Source organism: Euleptes europaea, chromosome 2 (genome assembly GCF_029931775.1).
Source record: "Euleptes europaea isolate rEulEur1 chromosome 2, rEulEur1.hap1, whole genome shotgun sequence".
Taxonomy (NCBI): domain Eukaryota; kingdom Metazoa; phylum Chordata; class Lepidosauria; order Squamata; family Sphaerodactylidae; genus Euleptes; species Euleptes europaea.
In genome coordinates, this window is record NC_079313.1 from 353,797 (window position 1) to 372,194 (window position 18,398).

At 54.7% G+C, this 18,398-nt stretch overlaps 1 protein-coding gene across 1 annotated transcript in view; it reads right to left on the bottom strand.

The window, feature by feature from the left end:
• The window catches only part of CPAMD8 (C3 and PZP like alpha-2-macroglobulin domain containing 8), a 50,121-nt gene extending 34,269 nt beyond the window's left edge, over nucleotides 1-15,852 (bottom strand). Inside the window, exons 1-7 of the mRNA XM_056867551.1 lie at nucleotides 15,110-15,852; nucleotides 9,320-9,511; nucleotides 4,394-4,545; nucleotides 3,165-3,187; nucleotides 2,573-2,738; nucleotides 2,419-2,471; nucleotides 824-841 (exon numbers count right to left, since the gene is read on the bottom strand). Coding sequence (XP_056723529.1) covers nucleotides 824-841; nucleotides 2,419-2,471; nucleotides 2,573-2,738; nucleotides 3,165-3,187; nucleotides 4,394-4,545; nucleotides 9,320-9,511; nucleotides 15,110-15,852 — 1,347 coding nt within the window. The remainder of the gene's footprint in view (nucleotides 1-823; nucleotides 842-2,418; nucleotides 2,472-2,572; nucleotides 2,739-3,164; nucleotides 3,188-4,393; nucleotides 4,546-9,319; nucleotides 9,512-15,109) is intronic.
• Nucleotides 15,853-18,398: the final 2,546 nt, after the last annotated feature.

Sequence of the window (18,398 nt, forward strand, 5' to 3'; positions counted from 1 at the left end):
AATTGTTTTAAAATAAATTTATTTATGATTTGTTATCAGTAAGTGCTTGATTTTTATACCTATTTTATATATCTATATACCCGGGGTCACGTAAAAAATTTTCGGGTGAAAAGGGGCAGTGAGTGGGAAAAGTTTAAGAAAGCCTGAACTAGCAAACCAGAGCCTTTGTGAAGGAACCCGTGGAAACAAAGAGAGCGGTTATGATTACTTGAAAGTAATTTGCATGCTTGGTGTCAGCAAGCAGATAGATAACACACAGCCCGGTCTTCTCTGAGCCACTGACTTCACTGAGTCCGACCCTCCTTGGTCCATCAAAGTCAGTACTGTCTAAGACTGGCGGCAGCTCTCCAGGGTCTCAGGCAGAGGTCTTTCGCATCACCTACCTGCCTAGTCCCTTTAACTGGAGATGCCAGGGACTGAAGCTGGCATGTTCTGCATGCCAAGCAGAGGCTCTGCCACTGAGCTACGACCCTTCCCCAGAACACATGAAACTGCCTTACACTGAATCAGACCCCCCTCGGTCCATCAAAGTCAGTCTGGTCTACTCAGACCAGCAGCGGCTCTCCAGGGTCTCAGACAGGGGTCTTTCACATCACCCACTCGCCTAGTCCCTTTAACTGGAGATGCCAGGGATTGAACCTGGAACCTTCTGCATGCCAAGCAGAGGCTCTACCACTGAGCATGTTTCTGATGCCCAAAGAAAACTTAGGGAATTTTCAAACCATTCAAGCCCGTTTTGTTTCCTGATTTGGCTGAGGATGACAGGGAAACGAGCCGCCGTTCAGCACCTGGGGGCCGGGGCTTCAGGCTGACGAATACTCACCAACACGTAAGCTTCGACCTGGAAAGAAATTGAACCCACGCTTACTGATCAGACAAACTAAATTCCGTTTCCATGAAGTTGGAACTAAGCTAAACAGTAAAACAGGGAACCGCCCTGCCCTTCCTCGCCCCACCAACCCCCTGCATTTATTCCACTTTTTTGCAAGGAACATGTAAAAACGTAAAAGCAGAGTAAAAAGCAGACCTGGGCAAAACACACAGCCCCTGGCCGATGGCCACCAAACACGGGAAAGCAGCTGCTCCCTGGCAGCCCCACCCCCACCCCCGGACCCTGCGGAGCCCTTTGCTTTTCCGCCTCCCCCCCAAAAAAGAGGAGTTTCGGTGCAGCAACGGCAACGCAGAGAGACCCTCCCAGGAGGCCAGCAAAGCCACCCAGAGGAAGGCGTGTGGGCAGCGACCTCCGCTAGAGATCCAGTCTAACCACAATCTTCCGGGACCTTTTCCAGGAAGAATTTAGAGCTATCCCGGCGGCATAGTTCAGGCTTTGGCCTCTGGCCCCTGAGGTGCTGAGGAAGAAAAGCACTGCTCCAGATGGATCTGATTTCCACAAGCTGAGAAGGATTTGTCCTCCTCCCCCACCCCTCATTCAGCTATCCTGTACGGGTCCTGGACCGCTAACAGGACCCCCGGGAAGGGAGAATCACACTTGAAGCTGCCTTCTACTGAACCAGACCCCCCTCGGTCCATTAAAGTCAGTACTGTCTACTCAGATGGGCAGCGGCTCTCCAGGGTCTCAGGCAGAAACGGGTCTTTCACATCACCTACTTGCCTGGTCCCTTTAACTGGAGATGCCGTTGGGGATTGAACCTGGGACCTTCTGCATGCCAAGCAGAGGCTCTACCACTGAGCCACGGCCCCTTTCCATGGCTCTCCAGGGTCTCAGGCAGGAAAGGGTCTTTCACATCACCTCCTTGCCCAGTCCCTTTAACTGGAGATGCCATTGGGGATTGAACCTGGGACCTTGTGCATGCCGAACAGAGGCTCTGCCACTGAGCTACGGCCCTTCCCCAAGGAACTGAAACAGAAGCAACAGAGTATGGAAGTTATTGTCCTCCCGGTGAGTAAATATAGACAACGGGTGGACCATAGGATCTGGGCTTCCACCACAGGAGCCTTCTTCCACGTAGGCCTGTGGAAACGGCAGGAGCAGCACGTGGGGCAAACAGATTCTGCACAAAGCTAGTCCTGCCTGCCCCACCCACCTAGCCCCTTCCCTGTGTTGCATCTGCACAGAAGGAACACAATTTGGGTGCTCCCCCACTCCCCCAAGCCCTCCTTCCCTTTCCCAAGCAGAGCCACACTGCCGTGCCCCTCAGCTGGGGAAAGGACTAAAGGGGGGGTTGGCAGAGGGTCCTGAGCTCCCACGCAGTGGCAGAAGCTTCCTGCCTAGGGCGGCCAGAGGCCAGGGGCCGCGTCCCTGTGGCGGCCGCACTTCAGAGCATGCTCAAGCTGCAAACCCAGCAAGCTGCCCCACGCCACCCTCGTCATAAACTGAATGTCTGTTTCCTGGGGACAAACAGGAAAGGCCACAAACCCGCCACGCTTTGCTGAATGGAGGGAAAAGAAGCCCCTTACCCTCTCGTTGACAGGCCGCAAATCGGGGCTGACGGTAAAGAGGTTGATCAGCACTACAAGGAGAAGAGAATGAGGACCAAGGAAGGTCAGAGCGAGCCCAGCTGGAAGGATCGGGGCCCCGCGGGAGCTGCCGGCCCTGCCCTGCGGCCCTCACCTCTCTGCTTGGGCCGGTACATGGGCTTGTCTGTCTGGACGAAGACCGAGGCGCCTTTGCTGTCGATGGTCACTGTTGTGGAGTTGTGGAAGATGTAGCCTTCTTCTGCCAAGTGCCGGTTGCCCCAGACTTCCAGGTGGGCTTGGCCCCGCAGCCCCGGGGGCACCTAGGAAACAGGACAAGGAAGAGAAGGCGGCCAAAACATGCCAGGCCATAACTACACCCACAGCACAAATGGCCCCCCGGAAAGAACCACAAGAGGAGCAACTCCTGGGGAAAGTTCCCCAACCCATATTTGCCCCTTTAAAAGCACCATCATAAGCCCCTGCCTCTGAAGAGGGAGCAGATATGCTGGCATAAAAGGGAGCTTTCCCATCTAACCTGCAGTACCAGCCTCCCAGAACCACCCAGGAACAGGCCAGTACCAGGGCACAGCGGTGCTTAATCAGCATCCGAAGCTCCGGCCCTCTTGCTCACGCCCCTGAGGCTGGCGTTGCAAAGAAGGGCTGAAAGCACAAATCCCCCCTCCCCCAGTCTCCTAAGACCCATGATTCTCCACCCACACCCCTTAAGTCACACCCGTTTAACTCACCTTAAGGGCAATGGTCCCTTTGCCTACAAAACACAGAGGAGGAGAGAAAAGTCAAGGCATTCTGTTACTTTCCCCTTCCCATGCCATGAAAATAAAGTTTAAGTGAAAGATCCCAGAAAACCAGAACAAAAATGGGTATTTGGGCAGAAATTCTTCCATGAACAAAGCGATATGTTGGCTACAGCAGACACAAACTATGATTCTCAGCAAAAGTGGCCACAATTCTGAGCTCAGCTAGTGAGTCCTCAAGAGCTGGCCAAAGCTGGCTTGGCTTGTGAGCTGTCCACAGAGTAGGGATCAATAGAATCAGCATTGCTGACAGGTGGCCATCCAGCCTCTGCTTAAAAACCTCTAGGGAAGGAGAGCTCGCCACCTCCCGAGGAAGCCTGTTCCACTGAAGAACCGCTCTGTTAGAAAATTCTTCCAAATGTCTTTGACTCTCGAAAGCTCATACCCTGAAAACCTTATTGGTCTCTGAAGGTGCTACTGGACTCATTTATCTATCTGTTCTCCTGCAGACCAACCCAGGCTACCCTCCGAAACGAAGTTAATTACTAGGGAAGCCATTCTGTTTTGGGACTCTCACAAGGAATTTCACTTTGTTGACATTTTGTTCCCGAGAGCCAGGAGAGAGAAAAGCATACCCAGCATTCCTTAACAAGCGACTAAGCAATCCGTTTCGTGGTGATATCCTGGGAATGTGCCGCAACCAAGCAGCCACTGGAAAACTCCTGCGCTGCTGCGGGGAATTCGTCCCCTTGAAGCAGCGCAAAGGGCACAGGAGTCCTCATCTCTTCACTGTTCCCATTATCTGCTCGCTCCCAAATGCCCAATCCATGCGGTCAAATGGACCGTTGTTTTGGCATTTGTCAGCTGCCTTTATTACATAACCATTTTGGATAGTTCACTCAATTTGGTACAGAATTATTTTGGAATGGATACCACATTGGCAAGACTGTACATATCATTTTATCGATATTGGCCATCTCACTTGCTTACACACTGGCATACCAATGCTTGATTATAGGTGATAATAGTTATTAATGTTAGTAAGAGTCCAGCTCGCACTAGCCTGCACACTCGGGACAAAAAGGACCAAGGGCAAATGTTTTTAACATTCACTGTTCCGACTGTCCGTTCCGTTTGCCAAGCCAGCCCTCTTCTGCTGATTCTCCCCCCGTGTTTTCAGCCCCTCCTCATCTTTGGCACAAAATGCCCACCAAGCCTACCCAGAACTGTGCCTTGAGCCCGGGCCACCGTCTCTCCTTTAACCACCAGCTGCACCTGCACCGTTGTCTCCTTGGCCGGGTTAAAGATCGTCACGCTCACAGCCTCCTCCACACCCGCCCGGTACACAGAAGGTGCCGCAACCAAGTAGCCCCTGGAAAAGAACAAAGATTGGAAAGCACGGATCAGCCAGCAACGACGGCAGCCTTCAGAAAGCGATTCTTCCCCGATAGTCTGTGGCAGAACAGGAACCCTTGAATCCCATCAAAGAAGAGGAACCTTTGAATCTCGTCAAAGGCCTCATCACTTTGGGACCCCTTCCCATGCAACATGGAACTCCTAAATCCTTGCAGAGAAAAGGGCACGGGAGAGAGATGCCAAGCGGTCAGCTGCTGCCCACAACCCCAGGAGGCTGGCACTGCCAGCGCAGTCAGGAGGTTGGGCCCCTCCAAATCATCTTGACATGGATGATTTCCCCAGACGCTAAGAAAGCCTGGAGACACATCAAATGATCTGGAGGGGCACACAGTGCGAGTCTCCTGTGAAAAGCATCTGTCTTTTGAACCCTTGATTGCTTTACAAGCAGTCTCGATGGACTTTGTGGCCGGACTGCATAAAAAAAAATAATAACCAGCCACCGACAAGCTTTAGATCTAATATATTCATAACCTTCTTTCTGGTAAGCCTGCAATGCAGTTTAAATTGCATTTTTTAAAAAAAGCAAAAGCGACTAAACCAGGGCAAAACCAGTGCTTTGCGTGGGTCCTGGAGACAAGGGCCGGCTCCTCTACCAGGGTGGCCTCTTCCACACAGAGGTGATTCTCTGTGCTGCTCTCACAGCTGCTGCAAATGCAGCGCCATCTGCAATGGCAACAGAGCTTCCACTCGGGAGATCCCCCCCGCCACACTGTAAGCTCTAGCCCTGCGGCAAACCCATAAACAGATTCCAGCAGACAGCAAATCCACGAAAGCAGTTTTAGTGGTTAGAATCGACAGGTTTCAGAAGCCATATTCAAAAGGACACTAGTAAGGGTCAAAGGCAAGGCTCACAGCATATATGGGAGAGCAAAAGGAGATAACCGGTTACCCAGGCAAACCACCCCCCCTCCAACAGGCAGGAAGGAGCACTCGGCGATTCCCACAGTATGGGAATCTATGAAGACTAAACACGGGGCATAGACTGGCCTTGGACAGAATAGCACAACAGCACCTGGAAGCAGCACAATCGCACTACCGCATACTATCCTCATGGCTTGCTCCCGACATTCTGCCCCCCTAAAGACCCCCCTTCACCCTCCCACCGTGGGTTTGTGAGGGTAGGCGGCATGGAATTCTTGTACCAAGCGGGGGGCGGAGACATCACAGGCGCGCACCCATTCATCCTGGGCGGGACTAAAATGTTTCCAGCGGACCAGGTATTGAAGGGTACCGTAGCGAATGCGAGAATCCAGTATTTTAGCTACTTCAAAATGTTCCTCCCCCCCCCCATTTCAGGCACTTTGGGTTGTGGCTCAGGATGCCACTTTTGGAAAGGGATGTACGGTTTTTAAAGACTGACATGGAACACAGGATGGATTCTCCATAGAGACTTGGGCAAGGAGAGTTCTACAGTCACTGGATTAATAATCCGGGAAATGGGGAACGGACCCACGTACTTGGCACTGAGTTTATCGCACGGGCGGGTGGATCATAGGTTCTTGGTGGACAGATAGACAAGATCCCCCACCTTGCATTCCTTACCGGGGGAGCGATGTTTGTCAGCCTGAGCCTTGTACTTTCGTTTGGCTCGCTCCAGATTTTTAACCAGCCATGGCCAGGTTGTTTGAATTGAATGTACCCATCCGGCCACGTCAGCTCCCCCCTCCTCCTCAGAAACATCAACATGACCAGCGGGGCCAAACTCTTTACCATGGACAACCTGGAAATGGCTGAACCCTGTGGATTGGTGAACCGCATTATTATAAGCATATTCAGCAAAAGGCAACAGGTCTACCCAATCATCTTGATGGTAATTAACGTAACAGCGTAAATAGCATTCCAACACCGTATTCACCCGTTCAGTTTGACCATCCGTTTGGGGATGAAAGGCACTAGACAGTCCTTGTTCTACTCCGACCAATTTGAGAAAAGCTTTCCAAAATTTGGCCACGAAATTTGAACCCCTGTCCGTCACTATCTTGCGCGGAAAGGAATGGAGACGGAGGACATGTGACACAAAGAGGTGGGCCAATTTCAGGGCGGAAGGGATACCTGCGCAGGGTACAAGATGCACCTGTTTTGAAAACAGATCAGTAATCACCCAAAGAACCACACTTCAAAAGGCACCTTGGAACCCTCTAAAAACTGCCTCCACACTGTCAGGGCATGCTTTACCGCGGCGGCTTCCTTTTCCCAAATGGCCCAATTGAGTTCGGATTGAGTGAACGTTTTAGAAAAATAAGTGCACGGATGCAAGTGCTCAGCCTCCCCCCGCTGCAGGAGCGCACCCCCCATCACTACGTCGGAAGAGTCTACATGCACTACGAATGGTTGATTGCAGTCTGGGAGCTGCAAAACAGGTTCGGATGTAAAAAGCTGCTTAAGACTATCGAAGGCGGCTTGACACAGGGGGGTCCACTCGACCCAGGCTTTGGGTAAGGTGGCTGTATTCCCCTTTCCCTTAGTTTTAAGGAGGTTCGCGATGGGTAGTGCGATCTGAGCAAAATGTGGGAGGAACACCCTGTAAAAATTTGCGAACCCGAGAAATCTTTGGACCTGTTTATGGGTAGAGGGTGGTTCCCAACTGAGCATCGCTTGCACTTTTTCAGGATCCATAGTCAGTCCCTGGTGCGAGATAATATATCCTAGGAAAGTCAATTGCTTTTTATGGAACTCGCATTTAGAAACTTTAGCATACAGCTGATTGTCTCTGAGACGTTGCAACACCTCTCGAACCAAGGCAACATGCTCATCCATGGTTTTAGAGTAAATCAGAATATCATCTAAATAGACCACCACTCCTTTGAACAGTAGATCATGGAGGAGCTCATTAATGAATTGCATGAAGACTCCCGGGGCCCCTTTTAATCCAAAAGGCATCACCATAAATTCGAACATCCCAAAGCAACTGGAAAAGGCTATCAAAGATTCATCCCCCTCCCGGATTCTGACTCTGTAATAAGCCTCGACTAAGTCCAATTTGGTGAAAATGTGTCCCTCCTTCAATTGTCCCAAGAGATCAGAAATGAGGGGGATGGGATAAGCATTCGTTTGAGTAACAGCATTGAGTTTTCAAAAGTCAATACACAAACACAAATCTCCTGTTTTCTTATGCACGAAGAAAGCCGGTGCCGAATAGGGCACGGTGGAGGGTCGGATGAAACTGCGAGCCAAGTTCTTGTCTAAGAATTCGCGGAGCATGTCCGTTCCGTAGGACTCATTGGGTAGATCTTACTCTTTGGCAATTTTCCATTCCCCACCACTTCAATAGCACAGTCTGTCTGGTGGTGGTGGTGGGGGTAACACATCACACTCCTGCACATTAAACACGTCTGCAAAGTCCTGATATTCGGGCGGCACTTGGGTCGGACTGGAGGTGTCCGAGGCCAGGGCAGGAGTTGGTTTGATTACGGTTTTAGTGGCCACTTCATATCGGTGTAACTCACACAGCGGGCTATTGAATGTTAAAGTCTCAGCTTCCCAGTCTATGGTGGGACTGTGTCCTTTGAGCCAATTTGCTCCTAACACCACAGCATATCGAATACTGGGCACAATAGTGAAGTTGATTTGTTCCCAATGGTGGCCAACTCCCATCGCCACTCCGTCAGTGCGACGGTCGACTGCCCCCCCTGAAATCACTGCCATCCATTTGAGCAAATTGAACAGGTGCAAATTGAACACCTGCGGAGGTCTGCGGTATTGCTCCTTCTACCGCAGACCCAGTCTGTTTTTTGGCTGTTCGAGGGGAGACTCCTAAGGGCTGGGGAGTTCTAGTGGTCACCCTCCTCTGAAGAAGCGGAGCTACCCTCCCCAGGAGTAGTAACTGTAATCCTGGACCCCGACGGGTCCGCCGGCGAAAGGTCCGTTGTCACTTCTCCGGCGTGCAGAGCTGGGGGCGCTTTTCATCTTGGAGTGATGCTCCGCTCGGCTGCGGTGCCTCTCCCCCGAGCGCGTCCTCTCCCACGAGGAGTCCCCTCTGGCTGGGGAGTGGGACTCGGCAGTCCCGGACATGACGGACAAGTGGCAGCAAAGTGACCCATGGCACCGCAAACGAGGCAGGCTCCCCTTTGAAACCGCAATGCTCAGTCTTGCGGAGGTAGAGCCGGCCTCCGTGGGGCCTGAGGAGCGGCAGGTTTGGGAGGGTTTCTCTGGCTTCCCCCCTCCCTGGCCTGCCGTTGGGCAAGGGAAATAAACTGGTGGCGGCTTTCCACTTCCTCCGCCAGTAAAATCCACTCTTCCAAGGTGGCTGGGTCTCGCTGCATGTATGCCCAGTTCAGAATCTCAGGATGCAACGCTGCTCTGAAGTAATGCACCCGGGTAGCTTCAGTCCAATCCACTATTTTATTAGCGAATCTTTGGAACTCATCCGCAAACTCTCGGACTGAGGAGGATCCTTGACGGAGTTGTAGGAGGGCCGCTTTGGCCTTCTCCCCTTGAAATGGATACTCAAAATGTCTTCTCAATGCTTGCATGAATTCATTAAGCGACCGTATGGAGCGGGCCTGGGTATCAAACTGGAGGACCATCCATTCTGCAGCCTTTCCAGTCAGAAGTGAGGAAACGAATATTACTCGGCTGTCTTCCGTGGGAAAGGAATGCCCTTGTTCTCTCATGTAACTGTCCACTTGGTGTAGGAAACAGGGCAAAGCGTCTGCGGAGCCATCAAATGTCACTCGCAAACGGGGTTGCTTCCACTGCACGACCGGGACCACAGGCTGGACCGGTCTCACTGGTGGTGGTGCCGGTGGTTGTCCAGGGGCCGGCTGCCCAAGAGCCGGTTGTACCAGGGCCAGCTGCCCCGGAGGCGGTTGCGCCAGAGGTTGCCCTGGAGCCGGCTGTGCCGGAGCCGGCTGCATCGGAGGCTGCTGGCCCTGGGGTTGTTGGCCTGGGACCTGTGCCTGTGCAGGCACCCCTTGAGCTCGCTGTAGGCGACCGTACTCACACATCAACACGTCCATTTGGTCCTGCATACGGGCCATACGATCCAACAGCTCTCGGTTTTGAAACCTCAAGGCATGGATCTCCTCCTCAGCCCCCCCAGTCCGTCGGGCTTGGCTGACTCAGCAGTTTGTATTCCAGTCACCCTCCTCTGCATACAAGTCCACCTCCGAATATTCTTGCACATCAGGAGCAAAGGTGAGCCGCTGCCTGCGCACCACTTCCCAGGGCAGGGCAGGTTCCAGGAAGCCCAAAGAAAACGAGGGGAAAGAGCAGTCCAGTCCCCCGCTAACTTTCAACCGCACTCCAGTTCCTGCTGTCGCCCGTGCCCGAGCGGCGGCCGCATCTGCCAACAGTTTCTCCTCCGCCCAACTCCGGTCAGCAAGTGCTCGGTCCACCTCAAGTTTGGCGGCGGCGGCGGCAGCCGTCACAATTGGTTCGGCCGCTTGCTCCAAGAACATTTGGATTTCCTTGTGCTGGCCCAACAGCGGTTGGACCTGTTGAGCCAGATCCGCAGAGGCAGAACCGAATTCAGGAGTTAGTATCTTCTCAACGTCGGCCGCCGTGGACGGGGTCGGCGTGAAATCCACAAGAACCAGGACTGTCCTGGCGGCAGCGTTCTGTGCTTCCCGGCAGCATAGGGTGGGATCTGGAACAGTTTGCGGAACGTCTCCCCCGAGCCCCCGCCATTAGGAAACAGAACTCAGACCCCTGAATTGCGGCCGCCGACTCCTGTTGCGTCCCGCAGAGTGCAAGCTCAGCCAACAACCGAGTTAGGAGAGCAAAGTCCTCTTGCGCCAACCGGGCCTCCTCCAGCAAAGTATCTAGCCCTAAAAGGTCGTTGTGGGCACGTTGATCAGCGTCCTGAGTCCTCCAGGGGGTCGCCACTGCCAGGTGACGCCACTGATCAATCACCAGCCCAACCAGCCAGGTGGACTCCGCATAAGTCCGCTGCGCCTCCTCCAAGACGGCACGCAGAAAGTCGGGGTCCTCGGGGAGCTCGTCCTGCACCCCAAACCGAGGAGACAAGTGTCTAGGCGAACCCTCCAGGGCTCCAGCCAAGGTCAGCAAGTAAGGATAGGTCTAGTGTCCTAATGTAAGCTCCAGCCCTGCGGCAAACCCATAAACAGATTTCAGCAGACGGCAAATCCACGAAAGCAGTTTTAGTGGTTAGAATCGACAGGTTTCAGAAGCCATATTCAAAAGGACACTAGTAAGGGTCAAAAGCAAGGCTCATAGCATATATGGGAGAGCAAAAGGAGATAACCGGTTACCCAGGCAACCCCCCCCCCCAACAGGCAGGAAGGAGCACTCGGCGATTCCCACATTATGGGAATCTATGAAGACTAAACACAGGGCATAGACTGGCCTTGGACAGAATAGCACAACAGCACCTGGAAGCAGCACAACAACACTACCACATACCATCCTCATGGCCTGCTCCTGATACACACACACACTTTCCCTCCCTGAGCTTTCTCCATGGCTGCCATTTCACCCTCCCCGCCAATGGGGGGGGGGCTTTAAAAAAAAAGCTTAGGAATTTTAGATTGCTATAGGGTTTTAATGCTACAATGATCTATCACCATGATCTGATAATTCCCAGCTCTCGTGTTTTTTTAAAGTACATTTCTATCCCTTTTCTTTGCAGAGTTATAAGGGGGAAAGTATGGAATGCACCTGCCTGCTTATAACTCCACAATGAAAAGGGGGGTTAGAGACTTAAAAAAAAAACGTAAACACTGTGAATGATCAGATCCTGACAATCGATTTTTGCCCACTGTAGCAATCTTTAAAATAGATCATGATGGGTAGTTGTGCTAGTTCAGTAGCACCTTAAAGACTAACAAAATTTCTGGCAGGGTGAGAGGTTTTGTGAGCCACCGCTCACTTCTTCAGATACAGCTACAATGTGAGTCCGTCTATCCTTAAGGAGAGAGGAGTGACTTAGACAAAAGCAAGTAAATGACATTAGCAGGCGTGATTGGATTAGCAAAGGGCTCTGCTCTGCCACACAAATCAACCAGACAGTGGTTCTGGTTTCTCGGCTACTGGTAGATTATTCAGACACTCCTCAGGACTTTGCGTATCGCCCGCTCACCCTACTATCTGGAGGACCTCTTCAGAAAACAGCTTTTCACATCACCCACTTGCTAACTGACATCAGTCACTTGTTCCCTACTAAGTCCAGCAGTAGCTTAACCAGCATCTTGGGAGAAAGGGGGCAGCCGTGTGGCTTTAGAGGCTCCCCAGGCCCACCTTTTGCAGAATACCAAACCCCGTGTTCCTTTCTCAGCCAGGTCCAATTGCCCTGGAGATCCTCTCCCAACACTGCAAAAGTTCTGGTCTCCCAAGGTGCAGCAGTAAGATTCCACTGGGCACGTCTGGCGTCTCAGTTAGACCCTTGGACTAGAACTGGGACGACCAAGGAAGCTTGCTGAGGGACTGGGGGACCGTCACCCTCTCTCAGCCCAGCCCTGCCCTTGCAAGGCTGTTGTTGTGGGGATTAAGTAGAGGAGGACGGAACAATGCGAAAAGCCACTCTGGGTCCTGACCGGGGAGGAAAGTGGGGTATAAATAAAAAATCAGCATGCAAAGACTGAGGGAAGAACACAATGAGGCCCAGCATTCCTGTGCTACCGGGCTAAAAGCTCTTCTGGAAAATGTTATATATGCACTGATCTGCACCCTTGGCCATGTTCTCTGTTCCAGTTCTCGGGAGGGGAGGAAAAGGCAAAGAACACAAGAAGAGCCCAGCAGGATCAGACCCGCGGCCCAGCATCCCACTTCACACAGTGGCCAACCAGTACCTTTGGAGGACCAACAAGAAGGGCTCAGAGGCAGAGGCCTTCCCAGCCCCAGCACTCAGGAGTGTTCCTTTACTCGCCGTGGCTAGAGGCCGCTGAGGGGGATCGCCTCCACAAACGCATCTCATGCCCCTTTCTAAAGCCACCTGGCTGGGTTCATGGCAATCAATACATCCCCTGGCAGTGAATCCCATATTGTCATCCCTCTCATTGAGTCTGTGCGCTTCCAACAGCTGCATCCTGCCACTTCAACCGGGGATCTCACAGGTAGACCACCTGAGGGGACACTGCTCAAAGGCATTCCTCCTGGCCCTCCAGGCACTTCCCATTGTGTCCTGGGTACTCCTACAGCCATACAGGTTTGTCTGCTTATCCTGTGGCCTTTGGCACATGGTTTGTTAAAAACGACAGTGCGACACTCACTGCCCCCCGTGTTTTGAACGAGACCAGCGCACGTTGGAAGTGAGGATTTCGTCCTGGAGTGCTGATTGAAGCCCCAGGTTCAGGAAGAGAGTTCAGCCCTACTTAGAATCATAGAGTGGGAAGGGACCACCAGGGTCATCTAGTCCACCCCCTGCACAATGCAGGGAATTCACAACTTCCTCCCCCCCCACACACACACGGTGACCCCCTACTCCACGCCCAGAAGATGGCCAAGGTGCCCTCCCTGTCATCATCTGCCTAAGGTCATAGAATCAGCCTTGCTGACAGACGGCCATCCAACCTCTGCTTCAAAACCTCCTGGGAAGGAGAGCTCACCACCTCCCGAGGAAGCCTCTGTTCCACTGAGGAACCGCTCTGACTGCTCCACTGAGGAACCGCTCTCATTTCAACTATGCTCAGTAATGCACCACACCTCCCGTCCATGTGCGGATCCTCCTGTTAGAAGAACAATCAAGCTGCACCTGAAACCATTTCTAGCACACAACCGACGGGCCAGAAGGCCTCGCGCAGAATCCCACTGAAGCTCAACCACACGGCCTCTCACACAGTCACCAGGCTACCCAGCAGAGAACAAGCCAGAGAGGGGAAAGGCCGGCTGGAAGGGCAGCGGCACACCAGAATTCCCAGCTAGTGAAAACTGGAATTGGTACCAAAAATCCCCAGAAGGTCCTGCCTCGCATATATGAGCTGATGCTGGCAACATGCTCACTCCAAGACTTAAAAGTCCAACACTCTGTGCACATGGCGAGCATAACCCAGATGCTGGTGGCGCCGGGCATCTGCCATAGGGTCATGAACAGGGATCCTAGCGGATCTTAGCGGAGGCATGGGGGACAAGCAGGGAGGGGGGGCAGGAGAGTTCAGCATGTGCAAGAGAAGGAGCATTTGCCCCTCCAAAATCTGTCAGACACCTTGAAATTTTCACTTCAACTACACAGCTCTCCGCAAGATCGACAGTCTATTTCCAAACTGCAGTTTCCTGCACGTTTTTAAATTGCTACACCGAACGGCACAAAAAGCTCCAGGTTCCCAAACAAGCAAGCATGCTGCCAAGCTGTCAGTGGCCAATCAGACCACGTGCGCACCCTTGAGATCACAACACAGACTAATAACACAATTAGTTCTTACAACACACACACACAGGAACTTGCAGCTATGCCATTAAGTGCTAGTTCCCAGAGGCAACTTGTGAGTAAATGGAAAGCAGGGCCTGATTCAAATCAGGACTGCTGTGCGGAGAAGAAGGAATTCCTGCCTTCTCCCATGCTGTTTTTGATGGCTGAAAGAGCCCAGGGGACTGGGTGTGTGTGCTTATTTACCTTTTGGGAACCAGCACTGAAATGCTTGCAGCCCCTGTTGAGAAAATAACTCTTACCACCACCACCACCACCACCCTGCCCCGACTGTTTCAGCCGCCAAAAACAGTACAGTGGAGAAGGCAGGAATCCCTCCTTCTCCCATGCAGCAGTCCTGAACTGAATCGGGACCTGCTGCATGCTTAATCAGGAGTTGCCTCCAGAAACTAGCAGCTATGGGATAGCTGCAGAAGCCCCTGTGGCAAACTCATGTAGTTTGTAACATCTAGCTAGGCTTGAAGGATCCCTCAGTTGTCTTGACGGGGAGCAATTTAACAATACCATACTTACCTGGAAGACAATCCTGAATGCAACTGGCCCCTTAAAGGAAGGTTATAAACTAAGCTTTCGTTACTGGACATATTGGTAATTTGCATGCAAATGTAAAATGATTTCTCTTCTTCTTGACCTCTGGAAAAAGAGTCTTTAGGGTAAATACAATAGACTGAAAGCCTGACCCTTTCAAGACAGAGGTGTTTAGCACACAGGGACCGGCCGACTCCTGGGATATCCTCGTTGCTGCTACTGCCGCCAATGCAGCCTGGTCACAGTGGGGCTTCCAGGTCACAGGTTCCCCCACCTTCTCCCTGCTCCAGGTCCCTGTTGGCAGTCACCCCCCCTTCCCAATCGGGGCCTCTTCTGATCTGCTTTAAAGGGGCAAGAGGGCGGAGGCATGTGACATTATAACAACCCCCATCTCTCAGGTTCTCTGGATTCCCAGTTTTCACTTTTTAAAAAGTATGCCTTTACCCCTTTTCATTACAGAGATATAAATGAAACAGCATGCATCCGCGGCGAAGGAGCTTTTTAAAAATGAAAGGGGCGAATTCCAAAATAACCGGATAATTATAACGTCCTGATAGGACAACTGCACATTTTGCCAAAGCCCCGAGGGGTGTGTGCGTGTGTGTGTGTGTGTGGGGGGGGCGGCGTTGTTCCTACGGCGGCCCAAGGCAGGGGGGGTGGGCAGAGGTGCCCTCCTGGCTCAGCGGAGAACTCCCCGGGGCCTCGGCCAGCACGGCCGCTTCGGGCCAGGCGCGGCGGGAGGGCGCGGCACGCTTCGCCGCAGCATCCCCGCCGGGATGAAGCCAGCCCCGGGCGGCCAAGGCCCACGAGCCCGTCGGGGCGCGCCGGGGGGCAGAGAAGCGCCAGCCGCCGGGGGCCGGAGCGGCGCCGCGCAGGGCGGCCTTCAGCCGGCGGCCCCTCCACGCTCCGGCCCTCCGGCGGCGCGGCGCCCGCTCGCTGCCCGGGCCATCCCCCGGCGTGGCCGCCCGGCCTCCCGCCCAGCCTCCCGCCGTCCCTCCGTCCCTCCGCCGGACTCACCGGGCTTGGGCTTGGGCGGCGCTGGCGGCCAGGAGGCTGCCCAGGGCGGCCAGGAGGAGCGGCCAGGCGCGGCGGGCGGGCATGGCTGGCAGGCGCCCTTTGTCTCCGCACAGCCCCCGGCCAGGCGCGCCCGGCTCTCGGCCGCCCTCCGTCCCTCCGTCCCTCCGTCCGGCGCGGCGCGGCGGCGGCGTCCCCTTCGGCCCGGCTGCCCCGCCTTTGTTTGGGGGCGGCGCGCAGGCCCCAGGCGGAGGGAGGCAGGGAGGGAGGGGCGGCGACCCGGCAGGGGACTGGCCCCGCCCCGCCCCGCGCCCCCTCGCCTCCCCCGTCCCCCTTGGAGCCCGCCGGCAGCCACGTGCGGGAGCCCTGCCGACTCGGGCAGGGGGGCCTGGGGGCCATCTTCTGGGCAGGGAGGAGGGGTCGCTCGCTGGGGAGGGGTGGGGTGGGGGGACAAGGGAGTGGTGAATGTCCTGCGCCGCGCAGGGGGCTGGACTAGATGACCCTGGCGGCCCCTGCCAGCTCTCGGCTGCGATGCCCCTCGCGGGGGGGGGGGCCCAGCAGGGCCCTTCTGATGCTCTTCTGGCCCTGTCCAGCTCGGAGCTGCTGCAGCAGGGAGGCGAGGCAGCAGGGCCGCTTGCTCGCTCCGCGGCACAGGAGAGGGCAGAAGGGCCAACCTCTGGCACGGCTGCGCCACTGCGCACCGCTGGGGGACTGGCTGATCCTGAGAAAGGCTCAGGGGCCCCAGCTCAGCCCCCGCTCAGCACGCAAGCCCCCCCCCTCCCTCCCTCCCTCCCGGGCAGAAGGCGGCCTGATGCAGAGTCAGCTGGGCCAGGGCCCTGGACATGCCTTCCACAGGCTCACTAGGGGCTCTGCCACAGAGGGGCCCCCCCCCCGCAATCTGTTGCATTTGGATGCATCACACTGAGGCAAGGTCGCTTGCACGGCGTCTTCTGCCCCAGGCCAGACCCTGAGGAGCAGCTGCTCTGAACTACCCCCCCCCACATTATGCCTCAGCAACTGCAAAGCTTGTAACCACAGAAACCACAGGATATCCCCCCCCCCATGAAGCAGGGTCCCCCCCTCCAGCTGCCTCTTGGTTTTCGCCAGCCATTTCCAAACTGTCTTGCCAAATGGGGGGGGCTCAACCTCAAAGGAGGGTTGTGGGGGGGGGGCTTCACATGCAAGAGGCAAAGAGGCCCCTGCTCACAGTGCCCCCTCCCGCAGCCTTTTTCTGACCATGGGTACCCCTGTGGGGATTATGATTTGGGGCTTTATCACCACCACACTCTCTCTCTCTCCCAGACGCAGGCAGACCGTTTGTGCTGTCCCCCCACCCCGCTCCTTGTCCCTCTGGCATGGAAGAGGGCAGAGGCAGCAAGCAATGGCTGTGAAGGGCAGGGGTGGCAGGGAGGGGGAACCATCCACACAAGACCTGCGTTCGCACAGGGAGACCCAGCGGCCCACCTAGCGTGGGTCTCTCCCCCCCACCCCTGCAGAGTGGCAGCGAGCCAAATTCAGAAAATTCCACCAAATGCTTGCAAGCATCTGGATTCCGTTAAGCACGCTTGCCGTGAGCTCCCAACCCTGCAGGGCTGATTTGCATTCTGCCTTGGTGAAGCCACAGCCCTCCTGCCCCTCCTGTTTCATGGGGCCCCGTTCTGTCCAGTCTGCCGCTCTGCTTCCAGGAATTCATGGTCTCATAAAATGGGGTGGGGGGCGATGGGCCTGCTGGGGGACCCACCCCACTCTGAGATCATATGCACTGTTCCAACCCTTGCATGCATTGAAAACGCATGAGGTTATCCCTCACCTCCCGGGGGTCCTGGGCTGATCATCTCTAGACTGGGGATGATCTCACAGGCTTTGCCTGGGGGTCGGTGGGCCCTTTACCTCTCCCCTCCCCCCAAGTAATAAAGAAGCAAGGAAGCCATCTGGCTCTGGGGCTGCCACACCCCACCCAGTTAAAACTCTCGGCAGGCCCAGGAATTCAAGATGCCCTGTTCTCAGAACAGACCCCTCCCCCTCAGCCTTGGAAAAGCTGCTTCCCGCAGGTTCCCCGGCTTGGTGAGGGGGGGTCCCGACTGGCTCTTCCTTCCCCTCTCCCCACAATGGATGGCCAATTAAGGGAAATGAGCCAGATGAGCTTCATCATGAACACATGAAGCTGCCTTGCCTTATACTGACTCAGACCCCCCCTTGGTCCATCAAAGTCAGTCTTGTCTACTCATACCTGCAGGGGCTCTCCAGGGTCTCAGGCAGGGGTCTTTCACATCACCTACCTGCCTGGTCCCTTTAACTGGAGATGCCAGGGACTGAACCTGGGACCTTCTGCATGCCAAGCAGAGGCTCTGCCACTGAGCCACAGCCCCTCCAAAGCACCAGATTTGGTCAGGCAGTGTCAAAAGGCTTCCGGCTTTCATGAGCATTTGGCTCAAGATTTTGCCTGGGGCAGGGGCAGCTTCGTTAAAGCGGATTAATGCACAGTTAATTGGGCTGCTGAGAAAGGAAACATTTAATTAGCAGCTAGTAATGCAGCTTTGGAAAGGGGGCTTGTGGGCCAGGAAGCTGACCCGGGGATCTGAAGGAAATGAGGTGGGGTTCACCTCCTCACCCTTCCTTTGGATGGCTGGTAGGCTTCTCAGATCTGACAGCCGCGAAATTCCCCTGGGCCTGGAGGCGGGCTGCCGATTAGACGGATCGGAATAACTCTGCGGTCTGGCATGCAGCCCCTCTGACTGGCTGGGGCAACACACACTTGTGCTGGCCAGGTGTATCCCCCATTAGGCTGGCTTCCTGCAGAGGGTCCACAACTCTAAATGCCAATGGAGAAGGTGGACTGCCACCCACCCGTACACCTGCTTACTGTGCTGTGGTCCCCACCTTGTGGAACGGCCTGCCTGAGAAGGCCAGGAAGCCCCCCCTCCCTTGCCTGGCTTTCTGCAAAC